Below are 25,095 nucleotides of genomic sequence, written 5' to 3'. Positions count from 1 at the left end.
TTCTCGTCATTGAACATATGTTCATAACGACAATCTGGAGATTTATTGAATTCAATTGCTTCGGGTTGATGTTCGTAAGTCACTACTTCTTCATTCATATCGGCTTTTGCCTCTTTTCCGCATGCACATCCCATCTTTATATATTTTCTTCTCCCTGTAATATATCCTAATCATATTTTCATTCATTACAATAATAATTAGTTAAAAAAAACATTTAATAATAAGTATATTTATAAATAACCTAAATAACAGTTAACAAAATAATGAAATTGAAAACCAACATATAAACTCACCCTAAACCTAGTTAACCAAACAAACTCGAATGAATAAATGAATATTCTTCGACACTGATAGACTATTTATAGACAGATGTTTAGAGTTTAATAATAATGGAGAATCTGTCTATATTTTTTATTACTATTACAGTATTAATGGAAAATCTGTCAATTTTTTATTACTATTACAGTACTAATCACGAGGATGTATGAGAATTTTCTTGTATTAAAGATTAATTCACTATCATCTTTTATTTACTAAAATATAGTATATATATAAATACTATAACTCTTTATCAAGCACATGCACTGTCATTAAAGTTAATTAGTTAGTGTAATATAATATAGAAATAAAGCAATTATTTTTGTAAATTATAGATTTGGTTTGTATTACAATTTTTTTTCATGTTTCTGCCTGATTTTTAATGTACATCTTCTTACAAAATTGTATAAAATGAATGTTTTGCAATTTTTTATATGAATTTTGCAAATTTTATGCAAAATATTTGTAAGAAAAATTATGAAATATGAAAATTATAACAATGAATAATATAAAGGTAAAAGTATTTTAAAGGATTAAATATAAGAAGTAATTAAAATTTTGTATTAACTTCTATTCAGTAAGAAACTTGTATAATAGTTTTCAAAATATCCATGACAAACAAAATCAATTTTACCAGCATTTTAGGAAATGAACAAATTTATACATCAATGTTGACTATGTTTTCTACAAAATTGTTTCTTTGAGAATTAAGAATGTAATATTTATATTTAAATCAATCAAATTGTTGTCATTTATGAATATGATAATTACCAAGATTCACTATGACAAATGAATCATGTTTCAAATATAAAATAGACTTATCACAATATTCTACTCTATATTATGAAACTTTTTCTTTTCTATACTTTAGTGTTGTACATTAAAAAATAAAAAATATTGAAAATTGATTGTTGTGATAACTTAATATATTCATTACCCAAATTAAATCCCTTACATGTTTTATATTTATCAAATAAAAGTTGATAAATTCATTTGCTAAGTATCGGAAAAAAATATAAGATAAAAAAAACTACGTAATTGTTCAATTAATATAAGACCTTTTGAAAAAAAATATATAACCAAATATAATTTATCTCAATGTTGTGAAGACGTGCTTAGTCATTTAAGACATTATCTTAATCAATGATTACGGTATTAAATCACTATTTGAACTAAGAACATCAAAGAAATATATACACAACATTTTGATAACATGAATTTTAATTATCTAAGTGAAAATGTGCAAGTATAAGCATATTGATTTGTATCAAAACTTATTTTGATGGTCTTTTAATAATCAAGTCATGTAATAAAGGAAAAATAAATAATAATTGAATATTTATATGAATTTCAATTTTTAGATTTATGTTTTTACTTAAATTATAAGGTTTAAACCCTCGGTTGGTCCTCATTTTTGTATGGTAATCTTAGTTGGGTCCTCATTTTTGCAACTATCTCAATTGGGTCATATTTTTTTTTTTAAAATGAGCCAATTTTACCCTAACTGTTAAGTTGTTCCAAACGTCGTTAATATTTGGTGACGTGGTGCAGAGATAATATGTTGATGTATATTCTTTGATTACGTGGACTTTCTTATTTAAATAAAGAGTCTTTTACGTGGCAGAAATCTAATTGTTTACTTTAGGGAATTAGGGATTTATGTTTCGTGTTTGTTTTTCTGGGTTTGGCTGAGGTTGCTAGTGAAGGCGCGACGAGGAGATGTCGGGGTTGGTTTCTTTGGTTTTGTGATTTTGCGTTTCTTCTTTGGGTTTTTTGCAAGTTGGTGTTGATTTTCCCAAATTGGGGTTGCGCGATTCTAGGGTTTCCTCCTTGTGATTGAGGTTTTGAATCTGTGTGCATCATCTACGACGATTCTTCCACCTTCAATTCCATGATACTACTCCCTCTTAGTCCAGACCCTTGATGGCAATCAACTTGTCGTCTTTAAGTACGCCTCTGAAAACAGTGCCAGAGCCGTCTTTGCCATTGGTGGCCTGCTTAAATCTTTGATGCATTTTACTTTTGTCATCAGTAAAATGACGGAGGAACCTCATATTTGAATGGTTGTTCCTGTTTCCATTTTATAAGGGTGAATTGGGTGTTAAAAAATGTATGGTCTGAAGTATTTTACAAAGTAAAGTCAAAAACTGGTTTTTATGGTGTTCTTTGGGGGAAAAGCCATGGGAGAACAAATGAAGAGAGTGCAGATCATACGTTGGAATCATCCTCGTCTGTTGCCCCTCTTTTGCAGAACAAGAGAATGGAAGAATAGAATCATCCCAGAGATAATGATGATTTCGATGATGTGTGAGGTGTGGGAACAGCGGCAGGGCATACCCATTAATCAGAACACCAATAATGACGAGAGAGACCATTCCAACATAGAGCGAAAGAGAGAATCTGAACACGAAGATAGAGAAAGAGAAAGACAGAGAGAGAGAGACTGCCGCCAGCAAAGGTACGACCACGATCGGCGGCGGGCGGGGAGGCCCATGGCCGAACTTGATGAAGAACGCTCGGTGGTTAATGTCCAAATTCCTAATTTCCTTTTTGATTCACTATTTCCTTTCCTGAACATTTTCAATCCCTAATATATTATTTTAACATAAACCAATTCAATTTTGTCACGTCATAATTTTTTAATTTAAATAAAAATTCCATTTAATAAAACAATGCACGTCAGCATAAACACATCAGCTCAATTTAACGCTGTCTGAGAGCACTTAACGGTTATGGTAAAATTGGCTCATTTTTACAAAAAATATGACCCAATTGAGACAGTTACAAAAATGAGGACCCAACCGAGATTACCATACAAAAATGAGGACCAACCGAGGGTTTAAACCAAATTATAAAATTAAAATTGTTTTCAATGTTATACTTTATTATGCAACTTGTGAAAACTCTTGGGCTTTAACCCAATTCCTTCTTCCTTATCTTAATTTTTTTTATAAAAAAATATTATATTAAAACTATTTTTATTATATATGTTGGGGCTCTTTCATTATATGTTTTTATTTTAACCATAATCATAATTTTTTGGGTTAAATATGTTTTTCGTCCCTTAAGTATCACACAATTTTGGGTTTCGTCCATACTTGAAACTTTGATTGCTTTCAGTTCTTATAGTTTTCAAACTATTACTATTAGTCCTTAAAATTGAACGACGTTAACTTTTGTTTGATGTGGCAAACATCGAGGCCACGTCTTATGCCAACTTGCCTCTTCACTCTCTGCCACGTTGCTTTTTTTTATATGACCAATAAGAATCTGACACGTGTTAGTCCCCTTCCACCCCAAATTAGGGTTTGCCAGATTGGGGGAACTTACCCCTGCACCTACGCCACGATTTTGCTCTTCTATCTTACGCCGTCATGAGCCAAGAACGCGAGAAGGGAAGGGTTGCTCTCTTACAGGTGGCGAATGGAGTTTCTGTTGTGTTTTTGGATTTGCAAGTCTGTTGCAGGTGATGGCGCATCTGGATGACGGTGATGATGCGAGGGAGGATGTCGCGGCTTACAAGGATTTTGCGCGTTGAAGGTGGCGTTGATGGAGGATGGCGTCGCTGCAGGGGAGCTTGCGAGATGAAGGCGCGATGGCTAAGAGGCTTAGGGGATTTAGGGTTCGTCGCAACACTCGCGATTTGGGATTTCGCTTGGCCGTGGTTCTTGATTGGTCGAAGCGAACTAGGTGTACGTCTTCCGACACGATGCGATTTGCGATTGGGGTTGCTTGCGTTTTCTGGATTTGTCTGAGTTTCAGGTGATTTTGGGAATGCCATGGATGACTTGCGAGGAAGAAGAAAGGGCTCGCTGTTTGGATTCTTTGCAGTGAAGAATGGAGATGCTTGCTTGATCTGCAGCTTGGGCTGTTGCGCGATTGGGGTAATGATGCACGAGAAGCGAAACCATGATTGCTCTGCCAGAGAAGATGAACGAAGTTTTCAAGCACAAGCAACGTGGCAGAGAGTGAAGAGGCAAGCTGGCATAAGACGTGGCCTCGCCGTTTGCCACATGAAACAAAAGTTAACGTCGTTCAATTTTAAGAACTAATAATAATAGTTTCAAAAGGACTAAAAACAATCAAAGTTCGAGTAAAGACTAAACCCAAAATTATCTCCAAAATTGTCTAATACTTAAGGGATCAAAAACATATTTAATCCTATTTTATTTTAAGATCATTTCATATCGTATAAACGGTGACCATTTAAAATTTAGAGAAGTTGTATAGTTTTGGTACGATCCATTCTATAAGAAACAAATGGGACTAAGGGGAGGTAATTAGGGTAAATTCATATCAAAACAATAAAACACATCCATTTGGAATTTTCTAATTATTAATCTTTTTATTTTTAAATTTAAAATGAAAATGAACTAATTTTTAATTTTTGAAATAAAGTGTAATTACAAATTGGGTAATGACAGATCGGACATTTTGTGCACTATTCCCAAAGATTTTGAAATATACAAGTAAGAACTAATTATGTCTGGATGACTAATGAAATTATTAAACGTGAAGGAAGTCTCAAAGCGGAGGATGTTGGAAATAAAGTGTGAAAAAAAATTATATAATATATGATTTTTTGAAGAAGCAAAGTGTATGATTTTGGTATGATCACACATCTCAAGATGAATGATCTTATTTTAGTTTTATAATAAAATCCTATTTAAATCCCTTTTAGAGTTATTTTAGTTTTATAATGAAATAGACAATTTCGTTTGCTAAATATCTGGAAAAATATAAGATAACAAAAAACATGAAAAAACTGACATACGTAATTAATAAACTGATATCAAACCTTTTGAAAAAAAAATAGTATAACGAAATGTAATTTATCTCCATTATAGCCATATTATTAAATAACTGTTTGAATAAATACTAATAGTTGGTTGAAAGAATATATATGACCGGGTTTATGATGTTAAATTGACTTACATAATTGCATATTTGGTTAATATGTTATGATTGATTTATTACATTGATTTGATTATGATGTTGAAAATGTTATATACTATCGTATAAAAAAATTGTCTTTTTTTTCGGTGTATAACATTTTTCTTCTAATTTCACCTTTTTAAATATTGGTTCTTTTAAATTAAAATAAATTTCCTACTATTTTTATTATTTAAATAACATTTAATTTAAATTTAGTTGCTTTTTTACTATTTCACCCCTTTAAATAATTGTTTGTTTAAAATTTGATATTTTTTAATATTAAATTATTTATTTATTGTAAAAAAATAACATATGTTACGTTTACGTGTTTTCACTAGTACTTATAATGATAATGATATTTTTATGATTCTTGGATAAATATCGAATGAAGTTAAAAATTTGCATATTAAAATAAAAAATAACTTATGTCGAAGTGAAAAATTTAATAAAAGACTTAAGATTATGGTTAATTTGAGTGGGATACATTTTGACCTATGAATCCAATGTAATTATATACATCACATCCCAATATGCTGGTTTGAATTTTGAGATAAAAATTATTGAGTATTGTGATAAACATTTATTTTTTCTAGTTGTGATAGTTTATTTGGCTATAAGATGATATATGTTACCTTTGAGACCTTGTTTTATATTTATTGCTTTTAGATATCTTGTTCAAGCCTCGACACTTCTCACGTGAGGATTTCACTATTTGATGAAAAAATTGTTACTTGACCAAAAGTAATTTACTTCAACGAAAATTCTAATCACTCAAGCTAATATATGAAAATTTAAGCAAGATAGATATAATTATTATTTGGGTTAAATATGTTTTTAGTTCCTAAACTATTGGTCGTTTTTGGTTTTCGTTCCTCTTTCAAAGTAAGGTACAATTTGGTTCTCATTCTTTTCGAAACGTTCGTTTTAGTCCTCGAAAATTAAACACTGTTTAAAAATTTGGTCCTCATTTAGCAACAAATGAGGACTAAAACCAAAGTTTCGAGGACTAAAACGAACGTTTCGAAAAGAATGAGGACCAAATTGTACCTTACTTTGAAAGAGGGACGAAAACCAGAAATGACCAATAGTTTAAGGACTAAAAACATATTTAACCCTTATTATTTCTTTTGCTTAACTAAAATTGAGAATAGTAAAATGATGAAATTTGACTAACTTCCATATAATAATTCAGTATAATTCATTTTGTTCAATTAGATATTAAAAAACTAAATATAAAGAATTCCTCTCATCGAGTCTGATAGTTCAGTATCATTAAGAAAACCTAACTGGAAAAAATTCCTTTTGTTTAGTTTGATAGACCAGTTTGACAATATATCCAAATAAGTTATAAATTATTTAATACAAATTTTTTTGATATTTAATGAAAAATTCAAATGTAAAAAAAAATTATATTTAAATAAATGATAAATTATTCCAAGTTTGACAACCTAGCCTATTGATCTATTAATGATAAAAGTTAATCAATTAATAAATAACGGCCTAACTCAATCCAACATATTTTTAATAGACCAAAATCTAAAGTCAAACGAGTTAATTTGATTTGTTTCTTGTCACTTTTAATTAAAGTCATTTAACTTGAATAAGAAAATATACTATAAAATTTGATTTGTTTTTTGTCACTTTTAATTAAAGTCATTTAACTTGAATAAGAAAATATACTATTGAGCAGTATATTTTCGAGACATGTATTTTTTTTTTCACTTTTGGTATTTCCATAATACTTTTATTTTTGTTTTGGTCCATAACTTATTGACGCTTTTTAAATGTGAAATATTCGTTAAGTGGTCATATGAGTTAAATAGGATAACACGTGTACTTTTAAGATTTATTTTATTTTAAAACATAATTAATATAATGAAAACAATGTCATTTGATATTTGATTAGAATTTATATATAATGTGTTTTTATATCTTTTCTTATTGGATTTAATTGATGTGAGAGATTAAAAAGAATTTACTTCCAACTCTATTCTCACTTGTCTCAAAATTCACCCAAATAAACAACAAAAAAATTTACTTTCAAATCATTCTCTCCCAAATTCATTCAAGTGAACAAAGATGATAATATTAACAAATTTTCATTTCCTTTCCGTATATATATGAAAAAAAAAATATAACCCTTAATTAAATAGAGACTACATCATTTACATCATATTATTACTTCAGTCAAACACACAAAATTAAATAATAGCAGGTATAGATAAGGTAAATAAATGAAACATTATATTCAATCATAATTTGTATTTAAATTTCAGTACTAAAATATTTTAGACTTATTTTATTTTTAAATAGGAATTTGATGATCTACAAATTAAGCTATGATAGATCCTCAACAAAAAGAACTCATGGTTCTGTATAGTGTATGATATATGGCTGTAAATTGTTTGATACGTAAAAAAACAAAAACAAAAACTCTAATAAATGAATAGTTATAAGAAACAAATGAAAAAAATTAAACTAGTTCTTTATTTACATTTTGGTAAACATTAACAAAAGAAAAAGTTACTTTTTCGGTAGGTAAAAATATAAAAAGTGACTGATAAAGTTGTAGGGGCAAATGAAATGAAACATGGACGAAATGCGTGAGAACGAAATCGGTGAGTGAAAGCATAGGTAGTAAGGGTGAAAAAGGAATAGGGGAGGTCAAGAGGAGGCATATTGTCCATTCTGAACGTAAATCCCAAGCAGAGACCAGCACGAAGAGCAAAGCAAGTTCGTTGGACCGGTAGTTGGATAGAGGAATCAAGGCGAAGTTACACGGAGAGAGAGAGAAGGAAAGTGAGAGAAAATGATGTTAGATGGAACCGAAGATGAAGAGAAGTTTCTCGCTGCCGGAATCGCCGGTCTTCAGCAGAACTCCTTCTACATGCACCGTGCACTGGTAACTCCTCCGTTAAACCCTAATCTCTACCTTCTTCTGTTCCACCGCGCACGATCACGCTAATTCTGATTCGATGTCCAAATTCCTAATTCATTCCGATCCAATTTCGATTCGTCGCAGGATTCCAACAATCTCCGAGACGCTTTGAAGTATTCGGCTCAGATGCTCTCCGAGCTCAGGACTTCCAAGCTTTCTCCTCACAAGTACTACGAACTATGTGCGTTCTTCTCGGATCCACCGTTACCTTGTTTTTGTTTTCCGTTGGATCCTTTACCTAACTGCTTCTGTCCTTGCGATAGCTAATTTGCATCTCTTTTTCTCTGAATTCGGTGTTTTAGATATGCGCGCCTTTGATCAGTTACGGAAACTTGAGATGTTCTTCGAGGAAGAGACTCGTCGCGGTTGTTCCATTATTGATCTTTATGAACTCGTCCAGCATGCCGGAAACATTTTGCCGCGATTGTGAGTGAGAGTGTCGCGGAATCCATTTTTTCTTCTTATATAATTTTTTATTATACACCGTTTATGATAGGAAAATATTCCCGAATGTTTCGTGTTAATCTTGCTTATAAAATGTAATTGTAAATTATTTTATCTTATGTTTTGTATGTGGAACAATGCATTCTCATGCTGATATTTTTAACTCCTGCTAATTGAGTGTAATTGAGATTGACGTTTATTAGTTCATCACGCGACTCGTGGGGAAGGTTTTTTGGATTGTTTAAAAATCATTTGTGTAACTTTGCTCATTGACAACTTGGTGGTTTTGAACCTCATGGTTTGCTCCAATTTTTAGTGGGAAACATTTATTGTTTTGAGCTTTTGCAGTGGTTGTGTGTTCACTCTTCTGAGTTTAACATGCTTCTTACTTGCGAGCTGTTAATTTTATGATCACAATCAGGTATCTCCTCTGTACAGTAGGATCAGTATACATCAAGTCCAAGGAAGCTCCTGCAAAGGATGTTCTCAAGGATCTTGTGGAGATGTGTCGTGGTATTCAACACCCTGTTCGTGGACTCTTTCTAAGGAGTTACCTTTCTCAAGTTAGTAGGGATAAATTGCCAGATATTGGTTCAGAGTACGAAGGGTAAGTAAAGCAAGATTTTTTGCCCTCCGCTTCTTTCATAGGCAGGATTATTCCGCGGAGGTTTCTTAATTGAGTTAGATTTGAAGTTTCAAGGAACTGAGCCAGTAACAGTGAACATTTGGAACGTAATTGATGGCAGCCTGAGTATCGCCTTTTCTCTATTAGTGCTGCCAACGTTACCATTATTCCATTTTACTTTTGCAGTGTTGATGCATGATGTCAACTCATGGAGTCTTTAGAATAATTGAGCTTCCTTTTTTGTTAACACTTATTTTATTATTCATCTTTTTATTTCTGTGTCCTTTTCTGATTCACCTTGTGTCTTGTGTCTTCCCTGTTATGTGGCAGTCACAATAATCTTAAAGCTGCTCCAATTTCAAATTGAGCTTGACAACGAATGCCTAATTTGACAACTGCAGGGATGCGGATACTGTAGCGGATGCTGTAGAATTTGTACTTCAAAATTTCACTGAAATGAACAAACTTTGGGTGCGGATGCAACATCAGGTTGGTTGAATTGCCTGTTGCACATTACGAGGGTAAAATATATCACGTGGGCATGATTTCTGGTCATGCAGGTGTAGTAATGCATGTGAATCTTTCATACTCTTAGCTGACCTTGAGTTGAGGCTTGCTGTCGGGCTTTCTGGTCTGCAGGGGCCTGCCCGGGAGAAGGAGAAACGAGAAAAGGAAAGGAGCGAGTTGCGTGATCTTGTAATACCTGAAGCCTGTAACTGTTTTGCTTCACTGCAGTGGGGTTGTATACACAATGAAATGCTTATAGAAGGCTTCTATTGCTTTTTTGTCCTTGATATATTATTAGGTTGGGAAGAATCTTCATGTTCTCAGTCAGATTGAGGGTGTTGACCTAGATATGTACAAAGATGCCGTGCTTCCCAGAGTACTGGAGCAGGTATAATTGGTCTATTGTTTCTGTTTCTGGTAATCAAAAGCATTGTTTGCTTTCTAACCAGAAGATATGATTGTTTTTCTTCAATTATCTTGGACAGGTTGTGAATTGCAAAGATGAATTGGCTCAGTTCTACTTGATGGATTGCATAATTCAAGTCTTCCCTGATGAGTATCACTTGCAAACTCTTGATGTGTTATTGGGTGCTTACCCTCAACTTCAGGTTAGTGAACTTGTACATTTGTTTGTATTAGTTCTGGAGGATTCCTTGTTTATATGTTTTCTCTCCTTCCAAAACATGAAAGTTCAGATTAGTGAACTTGTACTAATATATAATATTATTTTATTGTGAAGAAGCACCAGTAGAACATGAAGATATTAATCAAAGAATTCTGAAAAATAGAGAAAGTAAATATCTATATAGTGATTACAGTTAGCACATCATCTGAGTTGTCAAACTGTTGCACAAATTTCTGCCAGGTGTAATACTTGTAAAGTTAGAATTCAAGAAAGGAGCTTTATTTGTTGTCTCCAAAATTTCCCTATAGAATATGATTTTAATTACAAACTTGTCTTAGTTCTAAGTTTGTGTATGTCTGTGTGTGTGTGTGTATATATATATATATATATATATATATATATATATATATATATATATATATATGTATATGTATATTTATATTGTCGGTATTTATTTACTAATAATGTTACAGTCACCAGTGCATTTTAAAATATATTTATTTTGAGATCTGTAATTTTCTGATTCAAGGTACAAAGTTACTAAGAAGTTGTTTCAATAAATTAGCATCTCCTTTTTTTGAGTTTTAGTTGGTGTATCATACGTTGAACAATAAAGTGAGCATGCGTTTCAGGGAAATCAATCTATGTTGAATGCAAGGTTTATTAGTAAAGTGAGCATGTGTGTCAGGAAAATCAATCTATGTTGAATGCCAAGGTTTTATTAGCTAAGCATACAACTGTTTCCACTCTGGATTAATTGATAAGTACACACTCGAAAGTGTCTATTGTATCTTTTGCTTAACTATAAAAATTGCATCCAAAATATCCATGACAGTTTTGTGCTGCAAATACTCAGGTATCACCACGCATTAGCTTTCTGTTTTTACCCCCACTGTATCTTTCAGGCGTCAGTTGATATCAAGACAGTGCTGTCTCAGTTGATGGAGAGGCTTTCAAATTATGCAGCTTCAAGTGCAGAGGTGCTGCCAGAGTTTTTGCAAGTTGAAGCATTTTCGAAATTGAGCAATGCCATTGGCAAGGTATTCTTTCCCATTCCTTTTATCTTGGATATTTTAGCTATTTAGTGCAAATATATATATATATATATCTCAAACTCAATACTGTTTTGCTCCCATAAAGTCACGGTTTGTCCAATATTTGCAACCGACATGATTTAGTGCACAGTAGTCAAGTGCACTATAGGGGATTAGCTTTGGACAGATATGGGATTCAAATAGCGGATTGGGTTTCAATAGTAGCCACTGCAATTGCAGTTTCTTTTTGTTATGTTATAGTGGTGCTACCAGGATATGGCCCTTCAATTCCCGTTTTTTCTTGGTGTCAGTTTTGATTTTTACAGTCTGTAGTAGTATACATAAATTCTGAAAAATGATATAAATTTCTCTAAATTTGTGATATTCATAATCAACAATAGAACGTTGGTGTTTTGAAAAACAAAGGCCAAATACAAGTTTCCTAGATAGGAATCAATCACCAATCACCATTTTCAAAATCCTAGTCTTTATCAATTTCACTATTATTACAATTATAGATTTCATTTGGAAATTGAAATTCCAGAAATAGTTGCCCCCAAAGCTCCAATGTCTATGTTCACGGGGCTTTTTTTTTGGATAAATGAATAGTTCTTCCATCCATCCGCTATGGCTGCTATTTGGTCAGCTACACCCCCAAAAGCCACTCTACTACTGCAGCCCCTGTAGTGCTTGGGGATGGGAATGCCTGCTTTGCTACGCATCTATAGTCTCCTGGAACACTGTTGTTCAGGTTTTTCAAGTAAATATTCCACACAAGTTCCTGAGTTTTGACCTCCATTCTTTTCACAGATTATCTTTTATTTTTATGCATTCTGTTCTTTATTCTTTCTTTCTACTTCCCTGATGACATTCTACCAATTTTTATCTAATTTGTTACGTTCTTTTTTTAATAGTCTCATCAATCATCTTTTGACTTCATAACTTAGTTATTATTGCCCCTAGGTTGGTGGTGATTGTGTGTCAGATGTGACTTATTATTTATCATCCATTTCTTTAATTTTCGGTATTTTTGTTTTATTTTAAGTATTTATGTGTAGTATAACTATTTAGTTTGCATTATAACTACTTTGATATTTATACACGTAGTATGACTATTTTTGGCTTCCCCCTACCTTGCTGTTGTGTTTTCCATAGTTGGACTCCACATGCTACTGTTTGAGATTCATAACTATGATTTGACCTCAGTACTTGGTATAAAGTTGACATTAGATTTTTTTTATTTTTTTATTATCATCTCCTATCTGTGGTTAAGTAATGAATGATAATGTTCTTAACACAGACCAAATCTCTGACAGGAAGAATATATTTGAAAGGATTTAGCTGATTATATAGCATTTAAAATAATGTCAATCGCACTTCCCTCTATCCTTCTGTGCTATTTTCTAGAGTTGACTGCTACACGCCACTATTTGAGATTCATAACTGTGATTTAATCACCGATTGACTGTAAGCTAATTGATAGACTTGATATAAAGTAGACATTAAGTTTTAAGGTTCAGAACTAAGATTTAACCAGACTTCAGGATAATTGATACACTTGATATAAAGTAAACATTAAGTTTTTTGTTTTTATTATTATTATCTCTGTATCTGGGATTCATAAGTGATGAATGATAACGGTATTAGTGAGGTAGCCAAGTCTCCAAAAGGCAAAATAAATTTGAAAGGATTAATGCAAATACAGTGTCACTTGTTAATGATATTTAAACATTGTTGAAATTATACAGAAGTAGAGATGGAGGAAAAGAGAAAACAAACTCTAAATAATAATGTAACTTTAGTATATTTGAATTTCAATGGTTTTATGCAAAAGTAATGTACTAACCCTTAAATTACTAATAGTAGACTCATTTATCCTAACTAATTAAGGAAAAAGAACATAAGATATAATAAAATATGGAATCTAATCCTAGGAGGTTATATAAAACATGTTAGCATATTTTATGACGTAATAATGATAGGATGAGATGTTTTTCTTGATATTCTAAACAGTATATAAGTGGTGGTAGGTGATAATGTTTGTGAATGGGGATGGAATCAGAGCATTTGTGTTTAGAGGTGAGTTGAGTTGAGAGTTGGTTAACTAACAATATCATGGGGTCAGGCTGTGTCCAGGACTAGAGATGGTGGGTTAGTCCATGTCTAGAATTGGACCCAGATCACTTTAGGTAAAATAATAGGGGGCTAATACAAGAGCCTAAATCAATGCAAGAACATAGATAACCATCCCAAAGACTACCAAGAAACAATGCCAAATTGTCATTGTCAAACTTGATAGGGGGTGGGAGAGTGTTCAATTTAATCGTTGACCACTAAGCTGCAGCCAAGGTAGCCAAACAGCCATGGGAAGGGTGAAAATAGGTTCAGGGGGATCTATAAAGTAGAGTGGATTGTGAGGCAGGACACTGAAGACAATTAGGGATGACAAAGTGGGCCAAACCTGGCTGGCCAGGTTGGTATTTTCAGCCCGCTTTGGCCAGTTGGCCCATTTATTTTTAATTAAAAATTAAAATGAAAATGCCATATTTTTCATTTTCCACTTGAACATTGAAACTGTCTTATTTTTCATACTTCCGATTTTGATGGTTTTGACTAGAAAAGTGTATTTTACATCCTTCTCATATTTTTTTTATAAAATATTTTTGTTTTTATGCTATGGGTTTTGAAATATGATGCCTTGATTTGTTATGTAGGTAATAGAGGCACAACCTGACATGCCCACTGTTGGAGTTGTAACTTTGTATTCATCACTTCTCACCTTCACGCTTCATGTTCACCCTGATCGCCTTGATTATGCAGATCAAGTCTTGGTATGTTTCATTTCATACTGTTTGCACACATTCATGTTTTCTTTTCAATTCATAAATTATTCTTACCCGAATGTACCCGTTGGCATTATTTATTTTATAATTCATGGTAATGCACTAATACTTTAAAAGAAAAATACAATTTCGGTTGAAATTTATGATAAAATAATTGCATTTAGTGTGTATATATTCGATTGAATTTGTGGCAACATTAGTTCTTTTCATTTAAGGAAGCAAACTTTTTCCTGTGTTTTGTAATATCTATGCACTGACTGTATATATACTTTCTTAGGGAGCATGTGTGAAAAAACTATCTGGCAAAGGGAAAATTGAGGACAACAAGGCAACTAAGCAGATTGTTGCTCTATTAAGTGCTCCACTAGAGAAATATAACGATGTTATGACTGCATTGAAGCTTTCAAATTATCCTCGTGTAATGGAATACCTTGATATTCCAACTACTAAGGTCATGGCAACTGTTATTATTCAAAGCATTATGAAAAATGGAACACACATTTCTACATCAGAAAAGGTATGTTGTATTTTTCTTGTCTGCTTTTTTGGTGCGAGTTCTTGTTATAACATAACTTGATTTGCTTGTAGGTTGATGCATTGTTTGGACTGATAAAGGGGCTCATCAAGGATTCTGACGGGGTTCCTAAAGATGAGGTCGCTTTAGTACCATGACTAGTCTCAGTTTTCTATTTTTTTTACAATGCCTATTTGACCTCTCCTATTAAGGTTGCCTTTTATAATACATTTATATGTTCCCATAAATGTAAAATGCTAAAATAATCCTTACTTTTGTGAACTTACTCCTTACTTATTTCCTTCATTCCCTTAGCTTGATGAAGACGATTTCAAAGAGGAGCAGAATTCTGTTGCCCGCCTTATCCAAATGCTTTATAATGAGGATCAAGAAGAAATGTTTAAGGTTAATTACTTATATTCATGTGTTCTGATGATCATAATTTTTTTTTTACTTGTTTTTCTGCTGGAAATTTCAGCTTTCAAACTCCAGTTAGTAATTTTAGGCGGCTCTACTGAAGCTGCACATGAATATTACCCAAGCAGATATTAAAAAATAAATCTTTGTCAAGCACTAAACTGAACTTGTTATCTTGGGATATTGCTTTATCATTTTAATTGGTCATGTACTCCTTTAAATATGAAAATTAAGTGATGTTCTGACTCCAAATCCATGTTAGACCTATTTATGTAAACATTTGAAAGTATTTTCTGTCTTAGAAATCTCCTAGAACTCACATTTTTGTTCTGAAGACGGCTTAGTACATTAAGAAAGAACACTATTTATAAACTAGTTAGCAATTGTAGATTTTTTAGTGTATTAGGATAGAATAGATGTATAAACTTATTTTGACTTATGAAAATCCAATGTATTTTATCTTTTTGTTTTGTTTATCTAAAAATATTTATAAAAAAAGGGTATAAATAAAACTGAATATATTGATAAAGCACTAACTGGCTATAGGAACTTATGAGTCTTAAGACATGTTTTCCTTCTAAACTTATCTGTGATTTTAATATATCTAACATGAGCAAATATTGTTTGATATTTTTCCTGTGACTGCAAACTACATTTTTGACCCCTATATAGATGATAGGAGTTTGTGTTTATTTTATGAGTTCAATCTTTAATTTATCTAACAATTTTTGTGCACTAAATCGCAGATCATTGATACTGTGAGGAAGCACATACTGACTGGAGGACCAACACGTCTGCCTTTCACTGTTCCACCTCTTGTTTTTTCTTCTTTAAAGGTTTGTGTGACCTTTTTTTATCAGTTGCTGGCTTTTATTTGTGCTGCTTTACTTACACAATGATGAATTCATAGTGCTGGAGATCGAAGCCAAAATGACAAGACTTGCTTATCTTTTGCTTCATGCTTTCTTGATGTTGCTGTTGTTCCGTGTTTTATCTTCAATGCAAATGACAATTGCTGTCTGCCACTGCGCTATTTGCTGCTTATATTTTTAGTAAAGAAAAAATAGTAGAATTTATGCAGTGTATGTTATTTTACTGTCTACAGTTGGTCAGGCAGTTGCAAGGTCAAGAAGAAAATCCTTTTGGAGATGATGCCTCAGTAACACCAAAGAAAATCTTTCAGCTTTTAAATCAGGTAACGCATTTTTTTCCTTACAAAAAGGACGTGGGTTTTTATTTTCCTTTTAATGGTGATTTATGCCATTTTTTTTTGTTAATGATGATTTAATATTTAATAATATAGAGATAGTGACTATTTGTTGTTGAAGCAACCGATAATCGTAACAGTTTGTATTTGCAAGATATCTCTGTTTTCAATATGTGTTCAATACTTTCAATGTACTTTTAAAGGTTATGAACAGTTAACTCGTAAATTTATTGGATGATACATTTATCTTGCCTCAGACCATCGAGACCTTGTCAGGTGTTCTGGCACCAGAATTAGCACTGCAGTTGTACTTGCAATGTGCTGAGGTAATGGAATGTATTTCGTTGTTATCAAAATGATATGACAAACTCTATTTGCTAATTTCTTGCTTCTGTTCTTTCATTGAGGCTGCAAATGACTGTGATTTGGAACCTGTTGCTTATGAATTTTTTACCCAAGCTTATATTCTATACGAAGAAGAAATTTCTGTAAGTACCCTCTTCTAGTTTTGTGCTTACTTCCCTTCCTAAATAGAAATCCTGTTATTTTCATGGCATCAGGTGGAGGAGTGAATATGTTGACAAAATGTATTGGTTAGCCGTTCTCAACTATGTGTTTGTTTTTTCAATATTAGGATTCAAGAGCACAGGTCACGGCTATCCATTTAATAATAGGAACTCTTCAAAGGATGCATGTCTTTGGTGTTGAAAACAGGGACACTTTAACTCACAAGGCCACAGGGGTAATTAGTCAATTCCATTATGCACACTCGTGCTCTGTATATACTTTTATACCAAATCCTCATTTTTTGGTGCCTTCTCATTGGACAGTATTCTGCAAAGCTTTTAAAGAAGCCAGATCAATGCAGAGCTGTATATGCATGCTCACATCTGTTTTGGGTTGATGATCATGATAACTTGAAAGATGGAGAGAGGTTTGTTTTATAGACATGAGATTTTAGACTTCTAATGAATGCGTATTTCTTTGCTTGAACAGAAATAGCTGGTGAATTTTAATTGTTTGCATGTCCAAATAATGAATCCTGTTGTAGGATAACTATTCAGTATCCAGGACGTTGTAGATGTTTGTAAATACGCTAGAAAAAGAGAAAAATGCAAATTTTAAAAATATTTTAGATTGTTATATCGGTTCTAAAGTAAACTTTTAGATTTGGAAATAGTTTAGTTAATGAATTATTATTGTAACGGTGATTTGCAAATATTTTTCTGTACTTATTGTTGGTAGAGGAAAATTTAGGATAGATAGACTATAAACTAGTCGAGAAACTAAAAGTCATCTTTGATTGGATAACTAGTTAAAGAGAAAAGAAATATATGGATTTGATATAAAAGATCAAAACGTATTACAAAATGAAGACAGAGTGTAGCTGCATAAGATAGTAAGTATAAAGGATATCTGTGTTCAAGATTAAACCCTTTATAATATAGGAGTGTATTAAAGGAGAGTGAGAATGCTTTTGTCCTCCTATGCTGTGCTCTCTTACGGGAGTGAACATATTTACATCGACCCCGCAGAGCATTATAAGTGGGAAAAGTATCTTGGGGAGAGAAAATAGATGTAGGAGGATATTTTGAAAAAGGATTTTGGGAATTTATTTCTTAATTTATTTTATCATGATTCTTACTGCTTTTGTTATATTCGAATTTATTTTTGAACCAGGGTCCTATTATGTCTTAAACGGGCTTTACGAATTGCAAATGCTGCCCAACAAATGTCAAATGCAGCTCGAGGTAACACGGGATCAGTAATGCTCTTCATCGAGATATTAAACAAGTAAGTTAACGTGCATAATCTCTAGTCAGCATGGCTTTTGTTTGGTTCGCAACATATAAAATGGAATAATGACGATGTGTTTGTATTTTTTAGGTATCTTTACTTCTTTGAGAAGGGAAACCTACAAGTCACCGTTGCTGCTATACAGGGCCTAATCGAGTTAATTATGAACGAAATGCAGAGTGATACCACGACTTCAGATCCAGCTGCCGATGCTTTCTTAGCCAGTACTATGCGATATATAGAGTTCCAGAAACAAAAAGGGGGTACCGTAGGCGAGAAGTATGAAGCCCTCAAGGTTTCACACGCTGGATGACCGATACCCTTCATCTTGTCATGTTAGCTTTTGAAGCAACCTGTTTTTGTGCTGCTCAAGCAACTGTTTCAATTCTCTTTGGATTTCATCTCCACAACCACAAGTTTGTGTCTTCCTCATCTGTGCTTGACAGCAAAACTACTTGGTCATTGAGTTAGAACACCGATTCACCGTGTAACTAATCAGACTGAACCACTATTGCTAGATCGATCTTTCTTCTTTTATCAAATTTTACAATAGCTAAGAGAAATTATTTGTAGTACAGTTCCTATTTAAATTCATAAAGTGTGCGCAAAGGTTTACTCGGTCGGACTTGTTAATTTGCAATGCCAGACGAAATCTCCATAGATGATTTATGTTTTTTAATTTTAAAAATAGTAAAAAATATCATTTTTCAAATAATTGTTAGATGTTATTATCAAACAAACGAGTTTCGATTTTTAAAAGGAAACAATAATTCCTTAGTGAATTGTTAGGCCGGAATGGAGTGTTCGATGTTTTTCGATGCCCTGTAGATGTAATGTAACCATGTAATCTCGGTACTTACCCCTTAATCATGTAATTTTTAATATTTATGAATTCGAAGTTAAATTTCCCTAAACTTTGTGGGGGTAATATACATGCTGACATATGTATACGTTTGAAACATAAGAAACCCTTATAGCTGAAATTATGAATGTTACTTGTGCAAAAGCTAAATATCGGGCTAGGTATTGAGTACCACAGCTGTGCATGTTTTAAAAACGGATTATTAGTAAAGGAAAAAACATGGTTAGGAATTTAATATTTCTATCTTTTAATGCTTCGCCTCACATGATATCTTAGTAGTGTAATGCACAAGTGTATTTGATCGCTTTACGTTTTACTTCATAATTTTTATTTAGAGTTTCTATTACTAACAGCACAAGACTTTATTGTTTTGGCGAAAACAATCGTCACGAGTCCCACTTGCAATTCTAGGGGAAAATTATAGTTCTTTACATGCACATTAGCAAAATCCATTCTCAATGACTTAAAAAGTCATTAATATGAAAGATGTTAACAATAAACTCCCATAAAACATTCTTTTAACACTATTATTATTATTGACTGAAATTTAGTGAAAATTACAAAAAGTTATAAGTCTAATTTATTGTATTCAACAAATCTCATTTATAATTTTAACACATTTCACTCCTCTCGTTAATATATACAAAAAAGCAAAAATATTTGACTTTTCGTAACGAATCATTTTTCTTTTTCGTGAAGTGGATAAAAAAGTCACGAGGTTGACTGTAATCTGAGTTTTATGCAAATTGATTTGCTATATTCATAACCTACTAAAACAACTTATAGTTAAGGTCAGGTCAACGCCCAGCAATTTGCACTAACAAAAAAATGTGCAGGAACTCGTGTCTACCCAAAAAAAAAGTAACAAAATTAAGTAAACGAACAAAAAACTATTACTATTTGACGTTTTTTTCGCAGAACTTAGAATTTGTCCATAAATATAACGTGAGGAAACTGGTTGAGTCAAAGTATTTAATCCAACCAAATGACTACTACTAAGAATGAACTAAAAACCTGAATGAAGCCTTGAATCAAAATATATTATAATTTAAATATATATGAAACAAACAAAGTCGTTATCCTATCTGGGATATTCCAGTCTATTAATACATAAATAAAAACGGAAGTTATAAGAAAAAGGCGGGAACCACGAAATGCAAATTTGACTATTAGAGTTGACAATAATTGAAAGAAAGTAAAGCATTAAAGCACCTTATGCTTCAAGGAGATCTAGAGTATTTGTCTGAGGAACACGAACACCCACATAAACTGCAACTTCTTTAATAGCAAAGAAATGATAAAAAGAAAGAAGGGGAGGGTAATACAGGTAGGTAGGTAGAACAAAGGGCAGTCAAATGTTAACACCTAGTGAATCACAATATCGAACAAGCCTTTTGTCCTTTACCCTTCTTTTTCTTCTGCTTAGGTGGTTGAAGGACAACTCTTATGGCCGCATCAAACACTGCCTTCACGTTCTACAATACATGCCACAGATAAATTTAGATAACAAAAAAAAAAAAGAAAAAGTAATGCACTCAACTCAACCATTTACCTCCTGTGTTTTTGAACTGCATTCAATGTAAGCTGGTGCATTGATCAGCTTCCTAAGCTCTTCCCCCTTTAAGGGAATGCACATGTCAGATTTAAATTAATTGAAATCACTAAACAAGATTCCAGTGCACCAGAATCAATATTCACCTGAGCTGCGGTAATAGGCACGGCACCAGGATGGTCTTGGCAGAACTGCTTATCATCCCGAAGATCTATCCCATTACAAACCAAAAATTAACAATCAACGGACTCTTAGTTGACAAAAAACCATCAATACAACATGCAACAACACTGAAGAAACTAAAACACAACCATTTGTCACCTCAATAGAACAAATTAGGCATTGAACCTAACTGGAAGATTATTTGAAAATTGTAATACATATTTATAGGCAGGGCATGCCTTTCAAAGTATACAATGAATGAATAAAACTAACAACCTACCGGAAACATCAACAAAAATTTGATCCTAATGGCAGTATCAACTACGTTGGGAAAACTGTGAAGATGAAAATCTAAAGAAAAATGAGAATAAAATGCACCAGAACTCCAGCCGCTTCTGGCCAAAAAGACAAAAGAAATCTGATTCAGCAGTTCACTAAGATCATGGAGAATTTCAAAGATGCTGTACTAGTATCTAAAGTCAATATTTATCAAACATGTAATCCATTGGGTTAAGTTTATATATTTCATTGTAACACAAACCGGAATAAATGAAATCAATGGATAAGCCAGATGGAAGCATCTAATGAATGACAATAGCAGTATCAGGTTATACACAAACAAACATACCAAGCTTTGTGCCAACCAGAATTATGGGGACACCTGGTGCATAATGCTTCAACTCTGGAATCCACTGAAAATGATACCAACACATTCATTTTATCATCCATTTTTTATAAAATGATACATAGATCACCGGCCATACAGAAACCTTGTAATATTCTCAAAATAAATGACAAGAAATACACCCAAAACACAGGAGACCACCACAAAGTACCTTTTTAGAGACATTTTCATAACTGGCCTTGCTTATGAGAGAGAAGGCCAGAATGAAAACATCGGCCCCACGGTAACTCAAAGGTCTTAATCTGTTGTAGTCCTCTTGTCCTGCTCCACAAATAACCCAATAAATCCAGAGAAAACTTTCTACAACATCACGAATGTCATAGAAACATAATCACACAACAGCATTACCGGCAGTATCCCACAAACCCAGATTCACAATGCTACCATTGACAACCACATTTGCACTGAAATTGTCGAAAACAGTCGGCACATAATCCTGTTTCCACATAGAAAGAACCAAGTTGAAAAAAAAAGGAGACATTAAATGCCTCGCCCTCCCAGAAAATACAACAATATCAATTTCCTAACCAAACTTCGTAATAAAGGACCCATTCTAACTTCGAAAATGCTGTTTGCAGGCTTATGAAACATATCCCATCACTTCCCGAAATGTAGATGACAAGAAAAATGCAACTGAATTTCTTCAATTAGCGGAACTGAACAATCACCCAGACCCCAAAAATTAACGTTTGAAATGCGAAAAAGAGAAAGGAGAAAGAAACTAACGGTGGGGAAAGTGTTGCTGGTGTAGGAAATAAGCAAACAGGTTTTGCCCACGGCACCATCCCCAACAGTGACGCACTTGATGAACCTAGAAGCGCTCATCTTTTTAACTCGGAGAAAAGAAAAGAGACACGAAAAGCCTCAGATCTTCACCTGAGGACCCGATGACACACCCCCTCCAATTTCTTCTTCTTCTTTTTCTTCTTCTGTCTCAATTACACATCTGCGCCAACAAAAAAATAAATGAAAAAAAAAACACAGAAGAAGAAGCCAAAGAATGAGGAGAAGAAGCGAAAACCGAGAAAGAACAAACCCTAATTGCGAAAATGCGGAAAGAGATAGAGAGGTAGAAAGCAGGGAATGGAAAAAGGAGAAATGAGGAAACCCTAAGAAAGAGACAGACCCTGTTGTGAGAGTGAGAGGAGAAGGCATTGACGAAGGGGAGAGAGAGAGAAAGGAGAAACCTTTTTGGCCCGCAAGATTTTCCTGTTGAACCGTTCATGCAACACTACACAGCACAACACTACACAACAAACAAACTCTATTCTTATTAACCCCTCTTTTCTATTCCTTTGTTTAAAAATAAATTATCACTCTCTTTTTATCGCAGACAATTTCGGATCCTTACTGCATCAATTCATCCTCACCCATTCATGCTTCTTCATCACCTTTTCTCTCTTTTTCTTTTCCTTACTCTCACATCTTCAATTTCACTCTCTTTTTACGCAATTTCGGGGCTTCATTATTCCAATAAAAGCATCTCCATTCACCTTAGGACACTCCAAAATTATACACATTTTTAAACATTCAAAGCTTCAAATTTTTTTTACATATTCAGATTATTCACAGAGTAACTTTCTGTAAGAGAAATATCACCAAAACAACTTGAACTGTTAAATTATGAACTGCCATATATTATACTAATCATCATCGACCACTGCGGGTCCAACCCATCTAATTATTTATAAACTGCATAAAATTTTATGTACAGACAAGATAAATGTGTATCAAAGGATAAACAGATGAAAAAAAAGGTAGTTACCAAGCAAATCTTTGTTTTGTAGTGTGAGAAAAATGTAATGATAATATAATATTGTTTATTTTATCTGTGAGATTAAAAGCTATGGTAGCACGTTCTCCTTTTTCAAACACTGTTTTCAAGAAAAATGTAAGAAGATACAGGCACACCTAATTTGTTCTTTTTTCTTTTTCAACAATGTGAATATATCTATTTTTTGGTGTAACATACCCAGCATGCTCTGAAACTCTACACTCAAACCAAACATTATGGGATGATTAGGATGTGATGAATATGAAGTGTCAACCAACAAATTGATCTTTGTCATTAATTGATAATTGACGCCACACTTGTATTTCCAAATTTTCTTGTTTTCTCTGTTGGGGTTTCTAATACTTTCAAAATCAGATAAGGGACCTTTCATGGTGATTCCTCCACCTCAAAATATATCATTCTCAGAATTTCTTCTTAAATATTTCAAGTGGCCTTAATTCTATTTGCACATGCATAGATAAGTTAGCCAAAATGATTATCACAATATGAATCGGAAATATTTTCCTCTCAAGGAGTTACTATTAACAAAGTAAAACCAGTGTTGCTTTATCCATTCCTTTTCTTAATTTTTCAATCTTTTCTTTTAAAAGGTGCATTGTGTTTAGTGTCACACAAATATCTTTATCAACAATGTTTTTTTTAATCAAAATAATATACTAAACTTAATTTAATTTTAATGTCTAAATTTTATGTAAATATAGTTAATTTTTTACTGGTTACAATTTACTTTGCATGTGAACAAATTATGGATAAATATATTCCTTAATCAGCAACAATATTGAGCCTAATTTTATGACAGGGTTAGAAGAACTAAAGTTTCCTCGCAAATCTTAGAGGTCTGATAATGCCTATTATTAAGCTAAACTTAAGAAGATCTTATGAAGCAATATGACATATACCATGGAAGGCTTATAATAAAATATTAAAATCAGATAAATGAAAGTTTAAAACTCAATGTACAAGTGAGATAAGCAAGTTATGATTCTATATTCAACAAAGAAAAATATAGGATATTTTAAGAATTTAATTGGAATGCAATATTAGGCTTCGCACTCTCACTTAAACATAAATTATCATGTATAATCAGAACGTTGAACATTTTTTAACCAGAACAGATGAAGAATGTTTCAAGATTACTTTTGTAATATTTATTTAAAAAGACATGTTTACAATCGTTTATAATTCATTAATTGTATATATAGTTTATAATTTATTTGCTTATTTAACAAGCCTACAAGATTATTTGACTAGAACATAATCATTTAATAAATAAATTTATTTTGCTAAATTTCAACCATTTTCGACCAAGGTTTAAAATTGTGTTTGACCCCATCGTTAGTATTTTTTCATATATATATATATATATATATATATATATATATATGAGTTTGCTAATGTGGACGCCTGTTTTTCAATTGGTACATTTTAGCAATGTGTACCGGGTTTTAGTAGACAAAAAAGAAATCTCAAAACAAAAAAAGAAATCCCCAAATCCTTACTCATTTCTCTCAACCCTTTCTCTTTCATCTCTCTTACTCCAACATTTTCTCTATCATCCCTATTGTAACCTCGAATTGAAAAAATCAGAAACACTTGCCTAATTTTAATCCACCTTCCTCACTTATCCAATTTGTTTCTCTCTCATCTCCATACTCTCCCTCACCTAGACACAACAACCTGCGACATCGCAATTTGTTGCTCTTGCTCTGTTTGTTCATTTGTTTTTCACTTTAATAATAAAATAATTCATGATGTTGATGTTGATTTTTGATTGGAGGACTGTGTTATATATTTTTCCTTCTTCTTATTATTAAATTTCATTTTTAAATTTTAGA

At 32.6% G+C, this 25,095-nt stretch overlaps 2 protein-coding genes across 4 annotated transcripts; one reads left to right on the top strand and one right to left on the bottom strand.

Moving 5' to 3' along the window:
- The first annotated feature begins 7,847 nt into the window (after positions 1-7,847).
- On the top strand, positions 7,848-18,822 carry LOC124835724 (vacuolar protein sorting-associated protein 35A-like). The gene is made up of 21 exons (XM_047310699.2): positions 7,848-8,155; positions 8,276-8,372; positions 8,494-8,617; positions 9,057-9,242; positions 9,662-9,749; positions 9,900-9,956; positions 10,066-10,155; positions 10,253-10,375; positions 11,298-11,432; positions 14,141-14,257; positions 14,547-14,786; positions 14,858-14,923; positions 15,099-15,188; positions 15,947-16,036; positions 16,306-16,395; positions 16,665-16,733; positions 16,815-16,895; positions 17,042-17,149; positions 17,238-17,341; positions 18,088-18,201; positions 18,295-18,822. Exons 1-21 carry the CDS (start codon positions 8,063-8,065, stop codon positions 18,515-18,517), a joined length of 2,385 nt encoding a protein of 794 aa, XP_047166655.2. The 5' UTR covers positions 7,848-8,062; the 3' UTR covers positions 18,518-18,822.
- Positions 18,823-20,085: 1,263 nt separating this feature from the next.
- LOC124835728 (rac-like GTP-binding protein RHO1) lies at positions 20,086-22,919 on the bottom strand. 3 transcript variants are annotated; one of them, XM_088100230.1, is made up of 9 exons: positions 22,653-22,919; positions 22,502-22,574; positions 22,192-22,411; positions 21,814-21,901; positions 21,617-21,726; positions 21,409-21,472; positions 20,765-20,829; positions 20,619-20,684; positions 20,086-20,541 (listed from the first exon to the last, which is right to left on the bottom strand). In XM_088100230.1, the coding sequence occupies exons 3-9, from the start codon at positions 22,288-22,290 to the stop codon at positions 20,440-20,442; spliced, it is 594 nt and encodes a 197-aa protein (XP_087956356.1). In that variant the 5' UTR covers positions 22,291-22,411; positions 22,502-22,574; positions 22,653-22,919; the 3' UTR covers positions 20,086-20,439. The 3 variants fall into 3 exon arrangements, with proteins under 3 accessions (XP_087956356.1, XP_047166662.1, XP_047166661.1); XM_047310706.2 differs by lacking the exon at positions 22,502-22,574 and having other exon boundaries at positions 22,592-22,919; XM_047310705.2 differs by lacking the exon at positions 22,502-22,574.
- Between the last annotated feature and the right edge of the window lie 2,176 nt (positions 22,920-25,095).

The sequence above is a fragment of the Vigna umbellata genome, chromosome 10 (genome assembly GCF_029865625.1).
Source record: "Vigna umbellata cultivar VRB3 chromosome 10, Vumbellata_1.0, whole genome shotgun sequence".
In the NCBI taxonomy this organism is placed as follows: domain Eukaryota; kingdom Viridiplantae; phylum Streptophyta; class Magnoliopsida; order Fabales; family Fabaceae; genus Vigna; species Vigna umbellata.
This window is presented reverse-complemented; position numbering and strand designations above follow the sequence as displayed.

What these genes read in the sequence shown, in the direction of transcription:
- LOC124835724 (XM_047310699.2), top strand. Translation starts at nt 8,063, where the DNA reads ATGATGTTAGATGGAACCGAAGATGAAGAGAAGTTTCTCGCTGCCGGA. An exon ending in ATTGGTTCAGAGTACGAAGG is followed by an intron (nt 9,243 to 9,661) that starts GTAAGTAAAGCA and finishes TGACAACTGCAG; the next exon opens with GGATGCGGATACTGTAGCGG. An exon ending in TGTACTTGCAATGTGCTGAG is followed by an intron (nt 16,734 to 16,814) that starts GTAATGGAATGT and finishes TCTTTCATTGAG; the next exon opens with GCTGCAAATGACTGTGATTT.
- LOC124835728 (XM_047310706.2), bottom strand. Translation starts at nt 22,290, where the DNA reads ATGAGCGCTTCTAGGTTCATCAAGTGCGTCACTGTTGGGGATGGTGCC. An exon ending in CCAGCAACACTTTCCCCACC is followed by an intron (nt 21,902 to 22,191) that starts GTTAGTTTCTTT and finishes ATGTGGAAACAG; the next exon opens with GATTATGTGCCGACTGTTTT. An exon ending in TCTGGTTGGCACAAAGCTTG is followed by an intron (nt 20,830 to 21,408) that starts GTATGTTTGTTT and finishes GTAATGGGATAG; the next exon opens with ATCTTCGGGATGATAAGCAG.